This window comes from Argentina silus (assembly GCF_951799395.1).
Source record: "Argentina silus genome assembly, chromosome: 22".
In the NCBI taxonomy this organism is placed as follows: Eukaryota; Metazoa; Chordata; class Actinopteri; order Argentiniformes; family Argentinidae; genus Argentina; species Argentina silus.
In genome coordinates, this window is record NC_139676.1 from 4,004,434 (window position 1) to 4,029,092 (window position 24,659).

Consider the following 24,659-nt stretch of genomic DNA (forward strand, 5'->3'; position numbering starts at 1 on the left):
TCGGCTTCTTGCTTATGGCGCTCAATGTTGCGCCGGTATGCACTGTCAAGCTGAGCAACAACCCAGTTTAATTTCACTGCCCACATGAGATCCACAACCCTCATGTTTGGAAAGCCTTTCGAACAAATGCTTTAAGTGCTTAAATCCCGATTTGGACCAAATGCTCTCTCCATCAAAGGGCTTATGGAGTTATTATTGCCGAGGCTTCGTCTAAACAGTCCCTTGCCAAAGCTATACGCTGTCTGTTACCGGGTGGGTCTTGAGGGGCGCTGCAGAGCAGGGAGATATGTGTGTGTGAGGGAGTGTGTGTGCGAAGCGCGACAGTTCGGCCCGTGCGCTCAGAGACGTGAGGCGGTGCGCAGTGTGTGTGTGTGTGTGTCTCCACCCTCAGCGCCAGTCAGGAGGGATGGAGCCAGCGGGCTCGTACGGCGCCGGTAAGGCCGGTAGCACGAGCTTCGACCCGGTTACCTTTGTGAAACAGCCACAGACCGTCCTCAGACTACTGTCTTGGGTAAGACCACCGTTACCGAACCCTGCCGCTGAGTGGGAAAATAGCCCTCTGTAGAATAGACGGGTTAGCGGTTTATTGGGAGGCTACAGTTGAATAGCGCAGATGCGATCTCAGATTTTATTTAAAGAATATTGTGCGATGTGGATATCTTGTCTCTCCTAGGATGACATGACTATAAATGATAAAGTGACATATGATCATTGGCAAAGACTATTTAGGGTGTGCGTCTGTGTTGTATCTCTGTAGCTCCTCTTTAGGGAAATATGCGTCGTTTCACTGTCTGCCTTTTGTTATAATGCGTTTCCTAAATCACAGTCGCTCTCTCTAAGTTGGTGTGTGTTCGTCTTCTAGAAATAGCCTAGGCCTATATTGATTATTCGTCTGACTAATGGTAGCTGATGTTGTGCTTGTTAGTCTACCATGTGATTATTAGGCTATGTAGGGGCTGGTTACTGTCACACCGTGTATATGCAGGCTACCGTGAAACGGGTTTATAAACCGTGTAAACCCTATCAACCGAATAGGCATACTCAGCTTATAACGTGGGGGCGGTAAATGTGACGCTGTCAAGTTCCACTCGTGACGATGTGTGTGTGTGTGTGTGTGTGTGTGTGTGTGTGTGTGTGTGTGTGTGTGTGTGTGTGTGTGTGTGTGTGTGTGTGTGTGAGAGTGTGTGTGTGTGTGTGTCTGTGACAGCTTGGTGTGAAGAACAGTGTTAGAGCGAGAAGCTGCCAGCAGAATGTGCCCACAGGCTTGAAGCTCAGTGACCAGAATATGACTCAGGGAATAAACATTAGGCCACTGCACACTGTGTGTGTGTGTGCGTGCGTGTCTGTGTGCGTGTGCGTGTGTATGTGTATGCCTGCCTGCTTGCGTGTGTGCGTGTGTGCCTGCCTGCGTGCGTGTGTGCGTGCCTGCCTGCCTGCCTGTGTGTGTGTGCCTGCCTGCCTACGTGCGTGTGTGTGTGTGTGCCTGCCTGCCTGCCTACGTGCGTGTGTGTGTGTGTGTGCCTGCCTACGTGCGTGTGTGTGTGTGTGTGCCTGCCTACGTGCGTGTGTGTGTGTGTATGCCTGCCTGCGTGCAAGACGGACCTGTTCAGGCCAAGGTGAGAATGAAAACTCATGCCCTGCTGTTAAGTAATAACCAAGCTCCCTCCACGTGTACCCTGGCTTCTCTCTCTCTCTCTCCCTCCCTCCCCCTTTCCTTGTCTTTCTCTCACTCTATCTTTTTTTAAATTGATTATTTAAATATGATCATTATTCAGTTTTTATATATAGTTATTTTTCCCTGTAAAGTGTGCTGAGGCAGGCACACACACACACACACAAATTCACTTTAAAATAAACCCGTGTTTTGACTCTCTCCCCCTCTCTCTGTAGGTGTTCTCTATGGTCGTGTTCAGCTGTATTGTCAATGAAGGCTATATGAACATCGGCAGCGAACGCTTGCTGTGTGTCTTCAATAAGAACGCTGACGCCTGTAACTATGGCATTACCGTGGGAGTGGCCTGTTTCCTTGGCAGCATCTGCTTCCTGGTTCTGGACGTCTACTTCCCCACCATCAGCAGCGTGAGACACAGACGACGAGCTGTCCTACTGGACATAGTTTTCTCAGGTACACACGCACGCGCACACACACACACATACACACACACACACACACACACACACACACACACACACACACACACACACACACACACACACACACACACACACACACACAGGTTAGGGGGTAGGGGCTAGAGGAGGTTTCATGGGGTCGGAGGTATGGGTTGTTTCTGGATAGAGCTAGTTTGAATCCTCTCCTGTTGGTCCCGCCCCCAGCACTGGGCAGCTTCCTGTGGTTCGTGGGCTTCTGTTTCCTGGCCAATCAGTGGCAGCAGACATCTCCAGATGAGCTCCCATTGGCCCACGGTTCCGATGCCGCAAGAGCTGCCATCACCTTCTGCTTCTTCTCTATCCTCACCTGGGTGAGTGTGTGTGTGTGTGTGTGTGTGTGTGTGTGTGTGTGTGTGATTTATTGTTTTTAAAAAAAAAATACTTGTAGCATTTTAGGTTCCATGGCAAGTGTGTGTGTGTGTGTGTGTGTGTGTGTGTGTGTGTGTCTGTCTGTCTGTCTGACCCTCTCTGTGTGTATTGCAGGGGTATCAGTGTCTGCTGGCAGTAGACAGGTTTAAGAACATGGCCTTTACAGAGGACAAGCAGAGACTCCTGCCAAAAACAGCACCCACCCTCGTTCTCATCTAAACTATAACCATCTCCACTCACCTCTCTCTCTCTCTCTTACTGTCTCCGACTCCCCCTGTCTCTTCCCTCCCTCTCTCTGTCTCTGACCCCTCCCCATATCAACTCCCCCATCTCACTCTAACCCTTCTTTCTCAAGTGTAACAGCAGTTTTCTGAGACACTAATGCACAGTCACTAACAGGTAGAAGTAATCACTAAGCACTGGTTCCATTCGTGTCACTGATTGGCTAGAGACGCCCAACTCGTTTATGATTGGCCAGAGATGCGCAACTGGTTTCTGGTTGGCTAGAGAGACCAGCAGACAGTGAGGCTCCTGAGGACCAGGGCTGATGACAACAGTAACATAGTCATGCATGGAGGATACTGGACTACTGCTTTAACTGTTGTCCACTGTTAACCACTGGACTGTACACACACACACACACACACACACACACACACACACACCACCCCACGTGTCCACTGTTAACCACTGGACTGTATACACACACACACACAACACACACACACCCCATGGCACGCCATACTACATGCACACACACACACACACACACACACACACACACACCCCACACCACACCACATCATACTACACACACACACACACACACACTAACCCCCCTGCTGTGTAACTCTAACTCTAACCAGGCTGGTCTGACGGCGTGTGCACTACAGCGGTTCCTGGCGGGGACCAACATGAGTCTGTTCTGTCAACACCTGGACAACCCCGCCCACAAACCCGCCCAGACCCCGCCCTTCCCTGTTGCCAACGGAGTCACCATAGTGACCACCAACCCCTACCAGACCCCGCCTTTCACCAACACTCTGGACCCCCAGGCCCTCGCACCTGCTCCAGCGTTTTAAAGGAGAGAGAGAGAGGGAGAGGGAGAGAGGGAGAGGAGGAGGAGGAGGGGGGATGTGAGAAGAGGGAGAGAGATGATGGTCAGAGATAGAGGGAGAGAGATAAAAGAGAGAGAGAGAGACAGAGAGTTGGGCCAGAGAGAGACTGAGTGCACGCATGCAGCTCTGTGAGCCTATACAGTACCTGTCTTGTGATCACCATGGCAACTGCTGGCTCAACCTAGGATTCACTCAACTAGAGCGTTGTAGTCATCTGTGTGAGAATAAAGTGTTCAGTCTTCAAAGTACAGCTACACACACACAGACACACACACACACGCACACACACACACGCACACACACACAATGTATAACATATTCATGGATTGCAGTTATAATGCTACGTAACCCTTATGAAGGCTGCTTAGCCGTGTAACAAAGCTGCCAACATCTGTTTCCGCTGCGGTTCAATCTGACCAGATAAACAACATCTCTTAGAGAGCTATGCTTTCATTGGCCCGAATTGTGAGACAGACAGGTGCTTCGACCTATAGAGGGAGAATAGCGAGGGAGAGGGAGGGATGAGACAGCGAGAGAATTGACGGAACTCCCAGAGAACAGAGGAGAAGTGAGAACGCCATGCATTCTGAATGCTGTAGTGTTTAATTGTGAAATATTCATGTGATTTAATATTTTATTGTATAATGCTGAAATGGAGTATGAAATAGAAAAGAAGTGCTGCCACCATTCCTGTGTCCTGTGTTTCATTGGCTGTTTTTTTTTTTTTTTTAACCTCGTTCTCAGTCCTTGCCCTGAGACCTTTTCTCACTTACAAATCGACCTCTAGCCCGCCTAGAGACTCCAGAAGATCATTTATGATTGGACAATATGCAGAAAATTCCATGAAAACTTCTCGGAAGGCAGGTTGGCGCCGCTATTACCATATTCAATGTACCTATTTAATCATTTATAATCTACAGGAGTGCCTAGGGGTAGATTTAGTATTCAGAAAGAGAACTCACCACAAGGAAGAGGCTGTGTTTCAATACACAGTGCTCCTCCTTCCCTCCCTCCCTCCTTCCCTCTGTGCTGGCGGAGGAGGGAGGGGATGGAGGGAGCAAACAGACAGAGAGACTCACAGAGAATCAGAGAGAATGTGGTTTTATTCAAACAGTGTCCACTCAAAGTTGCTGCAGGTTTGGACTACATCACTTCCCTGTGGGAACTACAGGAAGTGAAACGTCCGTGTGACTCATTGCGGCTGGTCAACGGGCCTCTCCACTAACAGATGAACCGACCAAATACCAACACGTTCATTATCATACCTTCTAATATTCTATACGCTTTCATATAAAATATCGAAATATCGACGTGGTTGTCATCGTATCATATATGCTTTAATATAAAATATCAATATAGTCATTCTCATATTATATCATATATAAGCTTTAATATCGTGTCAAATAAGCCCTTATATCCTACGTACATATATATATCTCTCCTCCAACCACATGCTCAGATCAATACTCAGTGTCTAGACTACCTCTACCTGAGAATACGAGAGAGAAAGAGAGGGAGAGAGAAGGAGGGAAGCAAGAAAAGAAGAGAGAAAGAATCAGAAAGAGATGGAGAGCAAGGGAAAATATTCAGAGGGGAAACAGAGATATGCAGAGAGAGAGAGAGAGAGAGAGCGAGAGAGAGAGCGAGAGGAGAGGAGACAGAGAGAGAGAATCAGTGTGTATAGTTCTAGGAGAGATCTATTTTAATCTCCAGTGTGATAGAGTAAATAAGCTGGCTACAGTAGAACTGACAGTCTTGTCTAAAACTAAAGCTAGAACACAAACGGGTTGAAAGGGAAAAGAGACTAAAGTCAGCTTCAGGTAAAGGTGTGTACAAATCAGTACAGGAGTGATTCTGTTCCCTATGGGTGACACACACACACACACACACACACGTGCACGCACGCACACACACATGCACGCAGAGGTGCACACACACGCACACACACGCACGCAACCATTCAGACTATTGTGAAGACCCTGGAGCCTAATCAATGTGATTGGACATGGGGAGAAGGGGAGGAGCCTATTGCATATCATACCACACCCCAACAGGGAGAGAGGAAACAGGAAACAGGAAACAGTTTCTGTGGGGTAAAGGGTCACGGCTCAGGCTCCTCCCCCTCCCGTGTGCTGAACATGCGCACCAAGCTCCTCCTCCTGAGGGGGTTACGAGCCAATCCCAGCAAAGCCTGACTGTTCTTGGTTCCTCCCTCCTCTCTGTCCTCCCCCTCGGGGGATGAGTCTCTCTCCATCCCTCCCATCCCTTGTTCCAGCCCGCTGCCCATCAGCAAAGAGCATCCTGATAGGTCCATGTCCGCTTCGCTGCTCAGGGAGCTTATCTCTGATTGGTGGAGCGAGGAGAGGGGTGTATCAAAGGAGTCTCTCTGGGAGGCGGAGTCAAACGACGGTGTCCTTCTTCTCAGCTGCATGCTGCTGTCTTTTAACTGCGTCACCATGGTAACCTGGGCCTCCTGGGGTGGGTCTACCGAGATGCAGGGCGGGCTCATCCTCTGCTTCCTGGTCACGCCTCGAACCGGAGATGCGGATTGGCTGACGCGGATCCTCTGCTCCTCCTCCATTGGCTGCTGCTGTAAGGAGACCAGGGAGCTCTCCAATGAGTGGCAGGTGTGGAGGGAGAGGCTGGGCGAAAAGTGTGTGTGTGAGGGGTGGGGGGAGAGGTGCGAATGTGAATGCACGAGTGTGTTTGCACAGCGGTTTATGCGACAGACCTCCTCGTCAGCATCGTCCAGTTGAGGGCTGGGGGGGCTGGGGGAGGCAGGGGGGGAGGGGGGAGGCTCAGAGCTGGGGATGAGGCTCAGTGGAGGAGGACCAGAACCCATGCAGGGGCAGGGGCTGGGGCTGGGCTGGTCAGGGCCAGGGTCTGGGTCTGGGCCTTCCTCAGTAGTGAGGATCCCTGGGCTGCAGGGGGCAGTAGCGCCGGGGTTCAGAGGCTTGGTGGGGCTGGTGCCTTCACTCCGGCTCCTGCTGTGCCCCCGGCTGGAGATGACGCTCTGGCTGTATTGGTGACAGAGTGTGTGGACGCTGGTGGTGCGCCCGCGGGGGGGCGAGGCGGGCACGGTGAGGTGCGTGTTGTCGCCGGAGCAACCCCGCAAGTCCTCGGCAGAACTGTAGCTCTGCTCCTCAGAGTCGCCACGCACGGCCTTCTACACAGGAAACAGGAAGTACAGAAACAGGGAAACAGGAAGTACACACATAGGAGACAGGAAGTACACACACAGGAAACACGTCAGGTTTCAAGCGAGAGGCGCACGTTCGCACGGAAACCTTTTGAACCAAAACTGTGGGGTAAGCACTTTAAAGGTTACCTTTCAAGGTTCTTTCGAAACGTTCTAAGAACTTCGAGAACGGTCTACGTACCTGCCTGCGTAAGGGCCTGGAGCCGCTCTGGGAGGAGCTGGGTCCTCGAAGGGAGCGTCTCTCTCTGGGAGGGCTGTGTCTGTCCACGCTGTAGGAGGGACTCAGCCTGTGTCTGTCAATGTTGTCTGCAGGGCTCAGTTTGTGAGGGGTGTGTCTATCAAAACTGTGGGTGTGGCTAAGCCTGTGAGGGGTGTGTCTATCAAAACCATGGGCGGGGCTAAGCCTGTGACGAGAGTGTGTATCGACGCTAAAGGCGGGACTGAGCCTGTACGCGGCGCGTCTGTCGCTGCTATGGGCGGGGCTTGGCGTGTAAGGGGTGTGTATGTCGAAGCTATGGGCGGGGCTATGGCCAAAGGCGGATCGTCTGTCAATACGGCTGGGGACGGGGCTAAGCCACGGTCTGTCTATGCTGCTGGAGGGGCTGAGTCTGTGAGGGGTGTGTCTCCCCCTGTTAGGGGTGTGTCTGTCCATGCTGTGGGAGGGGCTGAGGCGGACGGTGGGCCTGCTGGCCTGGCAGGAGCTCAGGGAGGCGTGGCTGCCGATCGGTAACGCCCCCGGGACCTGCAGCATGGAACAGCTCCCGCTGGAGGCCACAGAGGACACCGAGCCTGAGAGAGAGAGAGAGAGAGAGAGAGAGAGAGTGAGAGAGAGAGTGAAAGAGAGAGCAAATGGCAGGGCTAGAGGAGCTTCACTAAGACGGTACACCTACAGCTCATCTCTTGGCAGATAGCACAGATAGCACAGTAAGCTATTTCATATCAGACCTAAGCCATGAATATCTCTGAGTGCTCACAGTCAGCCCACCAACTCCTCTCTCAGACCACTACAGAATTACATTTTATCTGAGAAGGGCAGAACCCAACCATGAGGCAACACATCCCAATGAAGGGCATACTACTAAACAGCCTTACCGATGGAGTGAAAACAGTCAGGAAATGTACCAATCAGGAACTGGCAGCAAGCAAATTCAATCACTTGACACCTTAATGGCAGAAACTTTTCCCTGTAATAGTGAAGGTGTGAATCTGGCAGTACAGAGCCTGAACAAAGTCTTTGACGTTTCAGCTTCCTTATCTAACTTAAAGAATTCGAAGAGAAAACCAAAAGTAATTAACAACAATGAGAAATGGTTTGATAATGACTGTAGAAACCTGAGAAAAACACTGAGAAATGTACCCAGGGAAAAACATATTAAAAATGTGTATTCGCCTTCACGATGGGGAAACACTGAAGCAGTACAAATACACCCTCAGGACAAATAAGGAACAGCATACCAGAAATCAGATCAATGAAATGGAAGATTCCATGGGCTCTAATCATTTCTGGGAGAATTGGAAAACATTGTTGATGACAAAACACACTGTGATGAGATAGATATCCAAAATGGGAATATATGAATGAACCATTTTACAAATCTTTATAGCAGTATAACAATGAATCCAGAACAAAAAGCTATACATGACAAATTGCAATCCCTTGAATCAGCTATCAAATAATAACCCTTTGACACTTCAATTACAGAGCTTGAAGTACTGGAAAAACTACATGCCGATGGAATATTAAATGAAATGATTAAATACACAGACGACAAATTCAAATAGGCTATTCTAAAACTCTTTAACATTGTCCTTAATGCAGGTATTTTCCCCAACATTTGGAATCAAGGACTGATCATTCCAATATTTAAAAACTGAGACAAATTTGACCCAAGTAATTATAGTGGTATCTGTGTTAACAGTAACCTGGGGAAAATACTCTGCAGTATCATAAACAGCCGACTTGTTCATTTCCTCAGTGGACACAATGCCCTGAGCCAATGCCAGATTGGGTTCTTACCAAATTGCCGCATATCAGACCATGTTTATGCCGTGCACACCCTCACTGACAAACATCTAAAGAAAAACAAAACAAAAAAGCAAATTGGCAAAAACCAAACAGATGACTTCCTACAGGGGTGTGGGGTGAGACAGGGCTGCATCCTTAGTCCTATTCTATTCAACATATATACAAATGAATTGTCAAAAACACGAGAGCAGTCTGCAGCACCTGGTCTCACACTGCACGACACTGAAGTGAAATGTTTGCTGTTTGCAGATGACCTGGTGTTGCTCGCCACAACAAAAGGGTCTGCAGCAACACCTGGATATACCACACAGGTTCTGTCAGGCCTGGGCCCTGACAGTCAACCTAAAAAAAGACAAAAATAATGATATTCCAAAAAAGGTCAATATGCAAACACCACAAATTCTATTTAGACATAAGTGGTTTTAGAACATACAAGGAACTATAGGTATTTACGCCTAAATATCAGCAGTACTGGTAACTTCTGCATGGCTGTGCACGAGCTGTGAGACAAAGCCAGAAGAGCCTTCTATGCTATAAATGTACATACCAATTAGAATTTGGCTGAAAATACATCAATTATTGAACCTATTGCTCTATACAGCAGTGAGGTATGGACTCCACTCAACAATCAGGAATTCCCCAAATAGGACAAACACTGTGTGGAAACATTCCGTGCAGAGTTCTGCAAAAGCATCCTGCATGTACAAAGAAAAACAACAAATTAGGCCTACTAATTAAGACCCAAAAAAGAACAATCAATTTACAAATGTACCCTTCAAAACAAGCAACCCCCAAACACTCAATTACAAAGCCCTAATGGGCCAAGAGATGAGCCTGGAGAAGAGTGGCCTCAGCCAGCTGGTCTTGAGGGTCAGTTCCCCGAACCAAACCAACCCCATTGAATCTCAAGACAGCAACACCAAGGAGATTAGACCTAACCACAATACAAAGAAACAAAAAAGACAACTATGTAACATATTGGAAAGAAACTACCAAAAATGTAAGTAAATTGAGTTGCTATCTGGCCCTGAACAGAATGTACAGAGTGGCAAATTACCTGTCCACTGTGACTGATCCCAAATGAAGAAAGTCATTCACTATGTACAGACTCAGTGAGCATAGCCTGGTCATAGAGAAAGGCCATTATAGATAACAGTGGATTCCCAGAGAAAACAGGTTATGCTCACTCTGCCCACAAAATGAGGTAGAAACCGAGTTACATTTCCTAACCTCATGCCAACAATACAAATACCTTTCACTTTTTTTTTTCGAAAAATGTCTGAATTTCACAAAGAATTTCTAACAAAAACGAATACACAAAAACCACCGTATTTACTGGCCGAAATACCCAAATGTGAAATCCTAGCAGCCACATTTTTTACTTCATGCCACATCCTAAGGACAGCCAGTGGATCATAAACTTTGCAGTATACCATAACTGTTTATTGTTTGTTTTGTGTTATTTCCTTTATTAGCCTTTTAATATTTATCTTTACTTTCAGATTGTTTTTACCTCTTTATCTTATGATTGGTTTTGGTGCTTTGGCAACGTAAATATTTGTTTGTTCAGGCCAATAAAACCAATTGAATTTAATTTAATTTAATTGAGAGAGAGAGAGAAAGAGAAAGAGAGAGAGAGAAAGAGAAAGAGAAAGAGAGAGAGAGAGAGAGAGTGAGAGAGAGAGAGAGAGAGAGAGAGAGAGAGTGAGAGAGAAAGAGAGAGAGAGAAAGAGAGAGAGAGAGAGAGAGAAAGCGAGGTCAGGAGACACAGAGAATCAGCATTTGAAATGCACTGTGCATCACAGGGAGTAATGTATGGGGCAATTACACACTCCAATAAACAAAACCAAGTCTGTGAGCAAGGGCTGTGAGGCTGTGATAGTTGCCGTGGTTACCTGAGTAGCTGTAACCCCCGTAGATCTCGTGGCTGAGGGGCGGGTGAGGAGCATGCCCCAGTGGTTGGAGGGGGTGGATCATGTAGCTGTCGCTGGGCAGGGAGAGCATACGGGACAGGGGCGGCCGATCCACCGTCAGGAGGTTACTATGACAAACCTCCTCCTCCATCTCCATCTCCTCCTCCTCACCCTGCAGACACACCCACAGCAACTTCATGATGATGATGATGATCATCATCATCATCATCATCATCGTCGTCATCATAAATGTATTTTTTTGGTGTAACAGACACACACTCTCCTCACAGACAGACAGACAGACAGACAGACAGACAGACAGACAGACAGACAGAAACAGACAGAGAGACAGGCAGAGAGACAGACAGACACAGATAGAGAGACAGACAGACAGAGAGACAGAAACAGACAGACAGACAGACAGAAACAGATAGAGAGACAGACAGACAGACAGACAGACAGACAGACAGACAGACAGAAACAGACAGACAGACAGACAGACAGACCGACCGACCGACCGACCGACCGACCGGCCGACCAACAAACAGACACCCCCCTTTCACCTGTCCAGGCGAGTCCGGGCGCGGCTCCAGATTGAGCCCCTCGTCCACAGAGACGGAGCTGAGGCGCCTGATGGCTTCCTGGCGCGCCTCCTCCCTCTCGGCCTCCTCCTTGGCCTCCTCCTCGGCCTCCTCGCGCGCCTCCTTGTTGCTCTCCTCCAGGTGCTTCATGAGCACCGCCACCACCACGTTGACCAGCACGAACTGGGCCGTCAGCACAAAGGTCACGAAGTAGATGGGAGAGATCAGCGGGAGGTAGGTCAGACACGAGCGGTCCTCGGGACGACAGTCTCGTAACGTGTCCTAGGAGGGAGGGAAGGGGAGCGAGAGGGGGTTAGGGTGAGGTAACACTCTTAATAATAGCAATATGTGGATCGAAAGGATGAATAGAAAATGAGATATCACAAGTAAAACTGAGTGATGTTGTTGTCATATTGTGTTGTTGGAATTTCATTGGTAAACGTAAGTGTCCACACATTCTATGCCAATGAATTAAAATTGAGGGAGTGGTGTGTGTGTGTGTGTGTGTGTGTGTGTGTGTGTGTGTGTGTGTGTGTGTGTGTGTGCATTGTAAGGTTGTAACTCCAGTCTTGTCCAGCAGAGTGAAGCATTGAGCCGTGTCTTGTCACACACACTGGTGGAGCTCTGACTGACTGGGATATCAGCCAATCACCAGGCAGAGACCAGAGGGTCTGAGAGTTACCTTCATGATTCCGTTCCAATTGTCGCCGGTGGAAACGCGGAACAGTGTGAGAAAGGCCATCCCGAAGTTCTGGAAGGTAGCGTGGCGACTCAGACCCTCACAGGGGTTATCATCAGAACACTCTAGAACATGAGAGAGAGAGAAAGAGAGAGAGGGCAGGGGGAGGGGGTGAGAGAGGGAAAGAAAAAGGAGAGAGTTAGAGACAGAGAGAGAAGGAGGGAGAGGGCAGGGGGAGGGGGTGAGATAGGGAAAGAAAAAAGGAGAGAGTTAGAGACAGAGAGAGAAGGAGGGAGAGGGCAGGGGGAGGGGGTGAGATAGGGAAAGAAAAAGGGAGAGAGTTAGACAGAGAGAAGGAGGGAGAGAGAGAGATAGATAGAGAGAGAGCAGGGGAAGATGAAGATAGGGAGAGAGTGGAAAAGAGTTAGAGAGAGAGGGAAAGAGATAGAGAGTGAGATAGGGAGAGAGAAAGAGAGAGAGAGGGAGGGAGGGAGGGAGAGAGAGAGGGGGTGGAGGAAAGTGAAGACTGATTACAACATTGATGTAATTGATGTAATTAATATAATTAATTTCATGGACAGCAAATCAGTGTCAATTAAACACACGCATGCACACACATACACACACACACACACACACACACACGCACAAATGGACGCGCGCACACACACACACACGCTGCAGCTAAACTAACCCAGTTTTCCGAATAGCTCTACTCCCAGAGCAGCGTAGATGAAGAAGAGCAACATGAAGAGAAGTCCCAGGTTCCCCACCTAGAAGCACACACACACACACACACACACACACACATGAAGAGCGGAGAGAGAGAGAGAGAAACAGAAATAGCAAGACAGAGACAGAAAGACAGAGAGAGAGAGAGAGAGAGAGAGAGAGAGAGAGAGAGAGAGAGAGAGAGAGAGAAAGTATCAGTACTGTATTATCTTTAGAACAGTCTCAGAGCTCTATGGCACTGGTAGGAATCCAGTATCGGGTTACCTGAGGCAGCGCCTGCACCACGGTGTCCAGCAGAGCCCTCATCCCCGTAGCCATCTTCAACAGCTTCAACACTGGCAGAGACACACACACACACACACACACACACACACACACACACACACACACACACACACACGTATCACTGAGACCGAAGCACCTTATCACCAGCACCAGATTACACACCGAGGGCCCCGATTTGATTCAGCAAATAGCACTGAGCAGAGCCAGAAAAGACCTTCCGAACTTGAGTTTTTTTAAGCTCGATTTTAACAATGGTTTTGAGAAAACTCTAATTATTCAATCAGAGTTTTTGTAAACAGTCTGAAAATGCATTGCATATCATGGAAACACTCGATGCAGAATTCAAAACTCTCATTGGATTATTTCTCATTACGCCTATTAGAAACATTAAGGTAAACATGGATGACTTTGCCCCAATTTGACCAATTTTTGCACATGCTAATTGGGGCCCTGAGACAGAATGGAACACACACACTTCACAGACCAGAACCCACAATCACAGTGTGTGTTTGAGAGCTGTGCATGTGTGAGTGTGTGTGTGTGTGTGTGTGTGTGTGTGTGTGTGTGTGTGTGTGTGTGTGTGTGTGTGTCAGGGTTTCCATCAGGAAAAGTTGCCGCCAGACAACGTCACCGGCCACATTTTAATTTAACGAACAATTGAGAAATGTACCGGCCATCCATATGCATCAGTGCGTAACTCATTCGGGCGTCCACCCACAGCGCTCAGAATGACAAAAACAACATTTAGACGATGGCCATTCATCTAAACAGAATAGAAATTAGCTTCTAAGTTTTCAGAATATAAAGTTTAACGATGTTCGTATACCAACATCACGTTTGATAAAAAGCAAAACATCGAAGTCTGCCGTTATGTCTTCATTGACTTCATTACGCATACACAGTTGTCAGTAGCCTATATCTTATATATATATATATGGTTAGGTCCGTATATATTTGGACTCTGACAGAATTTTTGTTATTTTAGCTGTTTACCAAAACAAATTACAGTTATATGTGAATATGGGCTTAAAGTGCAGACTCTCAGCTTTAATTTGAGGGTATTCACATCCAAATTTAGGAATTACAGCTCTTTTATATGTAGCCCCCTCTTTTTCAAGAGACCAAAAGTAATTGGACAATTGACTCAAAAGCACAATGCACAACATGTGGTCAAAGGAGCTCTCAATGCAAGTGAAACAGGCCATCCTTAGGCTGCAAAAAAATAAAATAATCCATCAGAGACATAGCGGCAACATTAGGAGTGGTCAAATCAACAGTTTGGTACATTCTGAGAAAAAACGCACTGCCGAGCTTGGCCACCCAAAAAGGCCTGGACGTCCACAGAAGACAACAGTGGTGGATGATCGCAGGATCCTTCACATGGTAAAGAAAAACCCCTTCACAACATCCAGCCAAGTGAACAACACTTTCCAGGAGGTAAGCATATCATTATCCAAGTCTACCATAAAGAGAAGACTTCACAAGAGCAAATACAGAGGGTTCACCACAAGGTGCAAACCATTCATAAGCCTCAAGAATAGAAAGGCCATTAGCCTTGAAAGATTAGACTTTGCCAAAAAAACATCTAAAAAAGCCAGCCCAGTTCTGGAACAGCATTCTTTGGACAGATGAAACTAAGTTCAACCTGTACCAGAATGAAGGGAAGAAAAAAGTATGGAGAAGGCTTGGAGCTGCTCATGATTCGAAGCATACCACATCATCTGTAAAACACGGTGGAGGCAGTGTGATGGCATGGGCATGCATGGCTTCCAATGGCACTGGGTCACTAGTGTTTATTGATGATGTGACAGAAGACAGAAGCAGCTGGATGAATTCTGAAGTGTTTAGGGATATACTGTCTGCTCAGATTCAGCCAAATTCAGCAAAGTTTACTTCACAGTAGAGATGGGCAATGACCCAAAACATACTGCAAAAGCAACCCAGGAGTTTTAAGGCAAAGAAGTGGAATATTCTGCAATGGCCGTGTCAATCACCTGATCTCAACCCGATCGAGCATGCATTTCACTTGCTGAAGACAAAACTAAAGGCAGAAAGACCCACGAACAAACAACAACTGAAGACAGCTGCAGTAAAGGCCTGGCAAAGCATCACAAAGGAGGAAACCCAGCATTTGGTGATGTCCATGGGTTCCAGACTTCAAGCAGTCATTGCCTGCAAAGGATTCTCGATAAAGTACAGGAACATTTTATGATTATGTTAATTTGTCCAATTACATTTGAGCCCTTGAAAATGGGGACTGTGTATAAAAATGGTTGCAATTCCTAAACGTTTCATATAATATTTTTGTTCAACCCCTTGAATTAAAGCTGAAAGTCTTCCCTTCAATTACATCTCGATTGTTTCATTTGAAATCCATTGTGGTGGCGTACAGAGCCAAAATTATGAAAATTGTCCAGACCTAACTGTATATATATATATAAAAAAATAAAAAAATAATATATATATATATATATATATATATATATATATATATAGAGAGAGAGAGAGAGAGAGAGAGAGAGAGACCAATGTAATGATAGAGGAGGGTGAACATCATTGCATTTTGGCTATTTGTCCCGATTCCCATTTCCCACAATGATAGAAAATGTCCCGCATTATAACATCAAACATTAAAAAAAACATCACGTCGTAATATTTTGTTTTCACAGTCATGTTCATCATGCCACATTCAATAATTTACTCCAATGTTATAGCTTATAGGTAAAGCGTTATAAAAGCGTTATTTGTAAGAATATTTGTTAAAAGCACCTCTTTCATGGAGGCCTTCTTTAGAGGTAGTAGTTAGTTATGGTTAATTAAAATGTTAAGGCTACCAGCAGGCTACCTCATCAGAGCTCATGTTATTACCAGAGGGAGAAAGTCTCTTCCCCAAAATATAGACTCAGTCTGTCTGTAGGTTTGCTCGCTAAATTAGTCTGGGTCGGGGCTACAACTGGTGTTTTTTGTTCACAGGTTTTTGGGTTTGGGTCTCTTTTTTTCTTCTCCCGGCAACAATTTTATTTATCAGATTTTTATTATTTTTATCGGCCAAAACCCAGCTATTACCGGCTAACGGAAACCCTGGTCACTGGTGAAGTCACTGCCAGTGCAATAGCAGTGTGTGTGTGTGTGTGTGTGTGTGTGTGTGTGTGTGCGTGCGTGCGTGCGTGTGTGCATGCGTGTGCGTGTGTGTGCGTGTGTGTGTGTGTGTGTGTGTGTGTGTGTGTGTGTGTACCTCTTGCTATCCTCAGTACCCTCATGATCCGTATGATGGTAGGGTTGATGGGTAGGGAGGCGTTGAGGTCGATCTCCTCCAGGGTGATGCCCATGATGGACAACAAAACGATAGCCAGGTCCAACTGGTTCCATCTGGTTCCAACCAAGTACATAGTCATTATCTCACCACAACCATCAGTTACACATTCGCTTCCACAACGATATTATTATCATATTAAAGAGATGCTACAGAATCTTTTGTTCATTTCTGCCACAAGTTCTAAAATTAGCACTCACAAGCCAAAATGAATCCCAGAAATAGACAGACATATTGAAGAAACCCCCACACCCTTGATAAAAGCGTATTTTGCTAGTTTTTGATCTTAAACTGAGGACTGTGTGGTCTAATAAGATAAGGAAATGTATTAACATTATATAATGAACGATATAGTCAACACTTAAAGGGGCAATCTGGGATTCAAACAATAACAAAGTGGTCTCCATGCCACATTTTTGGTAAACAGCTGAGGGACGGGGCTGGAGAAATGTTACCACCCTCAAATTCATAGACTGAGCTATGGATGCCATAACTGACCATCCATGAGCTGAAAATGATAGTTGTAACCATGTTTTGAAGCTATGTACTGTTTGAGGCATCTATAAGTCATATTCTTCATGAATCCATGGCTATATATCATTCAATTCAAAGTCACAAAATGGATGTACCAATCCCAGATTGCCCCTTTAAACCAAAATTTGAATTAGCGACAAAAATCCTGTAGCATCTTTTTAAGTTTATAGATGTTAACATACTTAATATATATTCATTCATTTACTTTCTATCAATCATTCTAAATCATTATATCAAACAGTGCGTGTCTTAATGTGGAGAGTGTGTTCATATGTGAGTACCTCTCTTTGAAGAACCGGCGGAGGCCGAAAGCGGTGAGTTTCAGGGCGGTCTCAATGACAAACACCACGGTAAAGACGTAGTTACAGTACTTCAACCCCTCCTCCAGATACTGTAGATTAGAACACACACATTAGAACACACACACACACACACACACACACACACACACACACACACACACACACACACACACACACACACACACACACACACACACACACACACACATTGCCATTGTGAAAAGTTAGGGGTGGTAACCTGTCATGGTAACCTTTATTTAACCTTTATTTTGTCTGGGAGTCACATTGAGACCAAGGTCTCTTTTACAAGGGAGCCCTGCATACACACAGTTTACAACCATACATCATAAAAAGTTACAACATTGTAAAAAAACAATCCGGAAAAACAATCAAATTTTTCAACAATTGTAAATTGACCTCACTGCTGGAACAACCAACAGTAATGTACTCTGTAGATTGTCCCAGCAGTGAGGTGCACCACAACTAAAAGAGGATTCACCCAATTCAGTGGAGACCTGAGGAACCTCAAGAGTTAACCAACTCCGAGAATGTGTTTGGTAACTTATATTCTTATACTTCAATAATGAGGTTAGGTAAGAGTTAAGTGAGGTTTTCTAAACACCCGGCTTGCCTAACCAATTGCCCAGATATTTATAAGCGGGAAACACTCAATGTGTGCACCACAGATGTACATATGCATAAATCATTAGATACATTTTTCTGTGATTTGGAAAATAACATATATATATATATATTTATTTTTTTACTATTTTCCAGCGTTAATGACCAATTTCAGTTCAATAAATGCTTTCTATTGTTAATGTAAATAGTAAAAAGAACATGGTTAGTCATGGTTACCTGAGGTTGGTTGTAGTGCTCCATGGACATGGTGAGGACGTTGGTGGCGATGATGATGGTGATGAAGAGGTCCAAGTAGTGGCTGGTGCACAGCCTGTGGATGGACAGACGTATCGGGGAGTAGTCTGCATAGTAGGGCCTCTCCATGGCCTCTGGAACACACACACACACACACACACACACACACACACGCAAACACACACGCGGACACACACGCGGACACACACGCGGACACACACGTGGACGTGGACACACACACACACACACACACACACACACACACACACACACACACACACACACACATACACACACACACACACACACACACACACACACAAATAGTTAATGCTTCTGCTCCTAAACTAACAAAACTGTTTTCAGGGAGGTTGATGGGAAAAACACTTCTGTCAGAGCTACTATGAGGTCACTGGTGAAGTCACTGCCAGTGAAATAACACAGTGTGTGTGCGTGTGTGTGCGTGTGTGTGCGTGTGTGTGCGTGTGTGTGCGTGTGTGTGTGTGCGTGCGTACGTGTGTGTGTGTTGAGATAAAACTGCCGGCTCAGGTGTTCTGTCCTATCCATCATAGCCACACACGCTGCCACCTCAAGGTGTCTTTGGGCAGAAACACTCTCTGCTGCCAGGCTGTTAACTCACTGAGAGCACTACTGGAGATTACACTGCAGTCTGTGTGTGTGTGTGTGTGTGTGTGTGTGTGCATGTGTGCGTGCGTGCGTGTGTGTGTGTGTGTGTGTGTGTGTGTGTGTGTGTGTGTGTGTGTGTGTGTGTGTGTCTATATTAGCGTGCGTGCGTGTGTGTGTTTGTGTGTTTGTGTGTGTGTACGTACTCCTCCTCCTCTTCTCCACGCGTTTCTGTCTCTTCTCCTCTCTGGCTCGCGCCTCCTCCTCCTCCTGCTCCTGACGACACTTGTGGAAGTTCTCGACCACCACGCCCACGAACATGTTCAAGACGAAGAAACTGACGATGAGGAGGAAGGAGATGAAGAAGAGCAGCATCCACGGGTTGTGGTTCCTCACCGGCTGGTGGGAGGGAGGGGAGGGAGGGGAGGAAGGGGGGAGAGAGAGAGAGAGAGTAGGGAAACATAAACAACGTAACAAAGCAACAACAACACACCATCGGAACTCCTGACTCAGCTTTGAAGCTGCCAGTAACTGCCAACTCACATCTGTCTCTCTATCATTCTATCTATAACCCTCTCTCTTTTCCTCTTTGAATCTCTCCCTCTCATTCAATCTCTCTCTCTCCTTTCATCTTTCTCCCCTCCTCTCTCCTTTCAACCCCCCCCCTTCCGCTCCCCTTTCTCTCACTCCCTCCCTCCCTCTCACTCCCTCCCTCCCCCTCACTCCCCGCTTTCTCTCCCTCTCCCCCCCCTCGTAGTCATCCCCTTTGACTTTGCAGACCTCGTGCACACACACGTTTCTGTGGCTTCATCAGATCTCGGTGGTTTCCGGAGGTGGTTTGCGGTGCAGCGTTTGAGCAATCACGTCTGTAATTCCTATGGACCAAATGCATAGCATGCCGGGAGGCTGATCGAAGGCAATCTGTCATACTTCACTTAGAACTGGGCTTTCGAGTCAATCCCAGGCTTCGAGTCATTCCATTGGAATTCCAGTTCAAGAACAGAATGGCGTCATTTGTTTTTTTCGCTATTTTATTCCTTTTTCAATGACTGAACAGGAATATCAATTCACTTTGAATTTTTGGAGAAAAAAAAATCGCCCTCTTTCTCTCATACCCTCCCCTCCACCCCCCTCCACCCCCCTTCCCCCCCCCCCCCTCTCTCTCTCCTCTCACCTGTTGGTCCACTCCTACAGCGTCCAGCCCGTCGTACATGATTGCAACCCAACCGTCTTTGGACGACAGCACGAACAGCGACATCAGTGCCTGCAGAACGCACACGCAGCACAGCTTAAGCAGGAAACTGAGGCCCCATGGGGGGAGGGGGGGGGGGAGTAATCAGATTCAAAATGGCTGCCATGCGTGACCAGACTGCTGTAGGGATGTCGTACCTGTCCCAGGTTGTCAAAGTTGTACTTGCGTCGTACCCAGCGGTATCCCGTCTGCAGACATTCGCTCTTGTTGGTGATGTACTTCACGTCCAAACCTTCGCAGTGGAAAAACTTCCCCTTGAACAGCTGCGCACACACACGCACACACGCACACGCACGCACACGCACGCACACACACACACACACACACACACACACACACACACACACACACACACTTTTTTTATTAGTGATATTAATAACATGAAATGTATCCTTTTCATAAGCAGCATTATGAGAGGAAATGTCGGCCATTAAGGCCATAAAGGCCAAAAACCAGAAAGATAAAGATTAAGATAAAGATTATAAAATCACTCACACAGTAGGACAAACCGAATCACAAATTGCATAATCTTTAGCACAGTTTGACACTTCCATTGTTTAACACACCAGCCAAAATAAAGCAGTTTGATGATTGATCCAGTAAGCCAACAATCTCTCTCCACAATGAACTCAGAGAGGGGAAAAGATTGAAGTACTCCATGTGAGAAGAAAAAAAACTCAATAGTGCATAAAATTACCATTTTCTGTACCAGAGCCAAACGGTTTGGGAACTGGGAACTGCCCAAATAGTAGCTCAATGCCAGCATTAATGCTACTGTAGCCCAACCGTTTGCTAATGTTGACCTAGCATTAATGCTACTGTAGCCCAACCGTTTTCTAATGTTGACCTAGCATTAATGCTAACCGTTAAACTGTTCAATGCTAACTGTTAGCTCTATGTTTACCTGTACTCCAAGGATACCAAACACGATGAAGAAGGCACAACAGATGAGGACGATGTTTCCGATGGGCCTCAGTGACGTGATGAGGGTCTCTACGACCAGCTTCAGACCAGGGGCTCGACTGATCACTCTGAGAACACACACACATGATATTCACACTAATCCAATAACAATATGCAATATGCAACAATATGCCATAATAATATCCAGTGCAATATGTCAGATATGATCATTTTAATGTATGTCAATGGCAAAATACATGAATACGTGCTACACTGGACATAGAGAGCTGTGGCATTTACAACAAATATTCTCTCTCACACTCTAACACGCACATACGCACGCAGGCACACACAAACACACACACACCTTAGAGGTCGTAGGGTGCGAAGCAGACGCAGCACTCGTAGGATCCCCAGGATACGGTTGCCGCCTGCTGACGCTATGGAAACGAGGATGTCCACCAGCGACACGAAGACCAGCAGTCCATCTAGAATATTCCAGCTGCTCCGCAGATACACACTCTCACCTGAGTAGAAGCCCTGCGCCACGACCTATACACACACACACACACACACACAAACACACACGCACACGCACAGGAAACACACACACACGTGCACACACACACACACACACACGCACACACACACACACACACACACACACACACACACACACACACACACACACACACACAGAGACACAGCGCACACGCACACAGACACAATTCCACAATGTTACAATATTGCTGTGTAAACTTTATTCTCTATTTCAAACATGTTTGTTCTCAGGCTTACCTTCACAGTCATCTCAGCCACGAATATCACAGTAAAGATGTAGTTGGACACACTCAGAAACACTCTCTCCTGAAAGCAGATAACATACATACCCACATAAGCATGCACACACACACACAGATGCTACACACTTAACATCAGAGAGAAAACACATACATATATATATATATCTATATATATATATATATATGACACACATATATATGACACACTCCTGAACCAGAGACATCAGAGTGGGCAATGATGTGTGTGCGTGTGTGTGTGTGTGTGTGTGTGTGTGTGTGTGTGTGTGTGTGTGTGTGTGTGTGTGTGTGTGTGGTGTGGTGTGTCTTACGGTGCTGTGAGACTGAATGTCGGGTCTCTCCAGGGCAATAGTGATGCAGTTGAGGAAGATGAAGAGCAGAATCACATGATCAAACATCTTATGAGCTATCACCCTCTGGCACCAGCAGCGGAACCTAGAGGGGGAGGGAGAGGAGGGGGGAGAGTGAGATAGAGATAGAGAGAGAAGAGCGGGGGGGGAGAGAGAGAAAATCAGGTTGTTTGTTTGAATGATGGACATGAGATGCCATTTTACTTGCTCTTAGTGGAACAAAGATGTCAAAACCATATGACAGAAAGTGTCTGTGTTTGTGTGTGTGTGTGTGTGTGTGTGTGTGTGTGTGTGTGTGTGTGTGTGTGTGTGTGTGTGTGTGCGCGCACTCACTTGTTCTTTGGGGAGAACAGGTATAAGGCCCACTCCTCATGCTCTCTGCACCATTGAGGCTTATAAGGCTCCAATATCGCCTTCACCTTCAAACACACACTCTGTAAACAGACACGCACACACACACACACACATACACACATTAATATCACACACAACCATGGACCTCAATAAACAATTTATTAAGGAAATTATTGGTCAATGTCTCATAAACCTGTATAGGATGGGTCACATAAGGCTGCCTGACACAGAAATAAGATATTCATTCATTCATTCATTAATTCATTCACAGACACAGACACAGACACAGACACAGACACAGACACACAGACACAGACACACAGACACACAGACACAGACACAGACACACAGACACAGACACACAGACACAGACACAGACACAGACACACAGACACAGACACACAGACACAGACACAGACACACAGACACAGACACACAGACACAGACACAGACACAGACACAGACACAGACACAGACACAGACTCCCACCTCAGTCTCATCAACATCCTCGTCCTCATCGTCATCGTCATAGAAATGTGAGGGCACGGCAGGGTCATCGTAGAAACGTTCAGGGAGGTGAAAGGTCGTCCCGTTACAGTCAGGGGGGCGGAGCATGGGCACCTGCAGGAACTCTGATTGGTCCAGAGACTCCTCCCTCACGCTCAGATTGGACCAGCACGCCTCAGACCCCGCCTCCTCCGACATCAGAGACTCTCTCTCTCCTGATTGGCTCTTCCTCTGCAGGCTGTGGGCTCGGCCAATACTAGACCAGCTGGACCGCCGACTGTCCCAGGGTGACTAACGTCATGGCAACCAATCGCAAACATTATCATTACCACACAATCAATCAATATAATAATCACAACACCTCAAGTGTCCGTGTGTGTGTGTCCGTGTGTGTATGTGTGTTTGAGGGTAGAGGACTCACCGGTGACCTCGAGGCGACGGTGTTGGTGTCCATGGAGACGCCGCTGCCTCGGCGCGATTGATTGTGGAATGTTGTGGGCGTGGCCGTGGTGTGCATAATGACAGGCGGTGGCCATGGCGACGGGGTCGGGGGGAGGGGTCGGGAGGACCGGGGGTTCAGGAGGCCGTTGGGGGTCAACATCAAGGTCTGTAGCTTCACCTCTGGGAGGGGAGAGTACTCAGTCAACCCACATGGAAAAGACTTAGACAATGTCTAGAGGAAACTTGTATATGGAACGTACAGGTCATGCATATGGCATACAAAATGCATGGTAGATTGTAGTCACACACGCACGCACACACACACGTACACACACACACATACATTTGTCAGTTCACAACCCATACATTTCTAGGGTCTGAAAAGATAACTTCATTGGAGCTAATTTCTAAATTCAGAATTAATCCCATCCCTGATCTGAAAACCCAATACAAAGATGAAGAAAGAAGTCCTTTAAAGCCGCAATCCAAATTCATTCATGCAAATCCATTCGTTATTTAAGCCACGTTTTGATACAAAGTCGGGGCTGGGGAAAATCAACTCACTTTCATATTTATAGAGAGAAAACGCAAGGATGAACTGTTCCTGGTATTGAAATCATAGTTCTGAACATATTTCCAAGCTATAGGTTTAAAAACTATGAGGTGAAGTCAGTTATGAGAAGGCAAGACAGCTGTACCAAGCGTTTCAGGTATTTATTGAACCAATCATCAAACAGACCTCTTTAAGCCGGTAGAGATTTGGGTCAGGCCAGTCACTAGGATGTGTGTGAGGACACACACAGGTGAATGAGTCTATGGTACCCAGCCACTCTCACATTCATAGACAGACCTATGGATGCAAGGACTGACCATGCACCAGACCAAAATGATAGTTTTAACCATGTTTTAAAGCTATATAGCGTACTGTCAACCTGTCATTGCCATTGTATATTGCCATCCATTGCGTACATTGCTTCACCGCTGTTTATACTGTTTATATTGTTTATACTGTTTATATTTTTTAGTACTTCTATTTTATTTTATTTTATTCTATTTTCAAACTTATTGTTGCACTACTCTGTGGCACTGTCACTTTTGCATTTCACAAAGTGACAAATAAAGAATCTTGAATCTTAAATCTTGTTTACAATTACATTGTTGACAAGCAATGGCGTAAAACAAGTGTATATGTTTGGTTGGATGGGGTAAGACCAGGGATGGAGTTACAAGATTTGGGGCACTGGCCAGCTGGGCTTGTAGACTGCCTTCTACTCGCCCACGGTCCAAAACATGGCACTGCTAAAGCAA

At 46.5% G+C, this 24,659-nt stretch overlaps 2 protein-coding genes across 2 annotated transcripts in view; one reads left to right on the forward strand and one right to left on the reverse strand.

Moving 5' to 3' along the window:
- Positions 1-406: 406 nt before the first annotated feature.
- syngr1b (synaptogyrin 1b) overlaps positions 407-24,659 on the forward strand; it is a gene marked incomplete at both ends in the record, with an annotated part of 181,636 nt that continues 157,383 nt past the window's right edge. Inside the window, one exon of the mRNA XM_083694056.1 lies at positions 407-511. Coding sequence (XP_083550182.1) covers positions 407-511 — 105 coding nt within the window. The remainder of the gene's footprint in view (positions 512-24,659) is intronic.
- The window catches only part of cacna1hb (calcium channel, voltage-dependent, T type, alpha 1H subunit b), a gene marked incomplete at its 5' end in the record, with an annotated part of 40,888 nt that continues 20,993 nt past the window's right edge, over positions 4,765-24,659 (reverse strand). The window contains 22 exons of the mRNA XM_083694252.1: positions 4,765-6,301; positions 6,391-6,427; positions 6,537-6,825; positions 7,040-7,647; positions 10,780-10,954; positions 11,361-11,660; positions 12,061-12,182; positions 12,752-12,830; positions 13,054-13,124; positions 16,310-16,443; positions 17,203-17,312; positions 18,082-18,233; positions 18,930-19,122; positions 19,898-19,987; positions 20,113-20,238; positions 20,880-21,006; positions 21,246-21,430; positions 21,677-21,745; positions 22,011-22,134; positions 22,383-22,483; positions 22,893-23,201; positions 23,332-23,531. Coding sequence (XP_083550378.1) covers positions 5,761-6,301; positions 6,391-6,427; positions 6,537-6,825; positions 7,040-7,647; positions 10,780-10,954; positions 11,361-11,660; positions 12,061-12,182; positions 12,752-12,830; positions 13,054-13,124; positions 16,310-16,443; positions 17,203-17,312; positions 18,082-18,233; positions 18,930-19,122; positions 19,898-19,987; positions 20,113-20,238; positions 20,880-21,006; positions 21,246-21,430; positions 21,677-21,745; positions 22,011-22,134; positions 22,383-22,483; positions 22,893-23,201; positions 23,332-23,531 — 4,142 coding nt within the window. The 3' untranslated portion in view covers positions 4,765-5,760. The remainder of the gene's footprint in view (positions 6,302-6,390; positions 6,428-6,536; positions 6,826-7,039; positions 7,648-10,779; positions 10,955-11,360; positions 11,661-12,060; positions 12,183-12,751; positions 12,831-13,053; positions 13,125-16,309; positions 16,444-17,202; positions 17,313-18,081; positions 18,234-18,929; positions 19,123-19,897; positions 19,988-20,112; positions 20,239-20,879; positions 21,007-21,245; positions 21,431-21,676; positions 21,746-22,010; positions 22,135-22,382; positions 22,484-22,892; positions 23,202-23,331; positions 23,532-24,659) is intronic.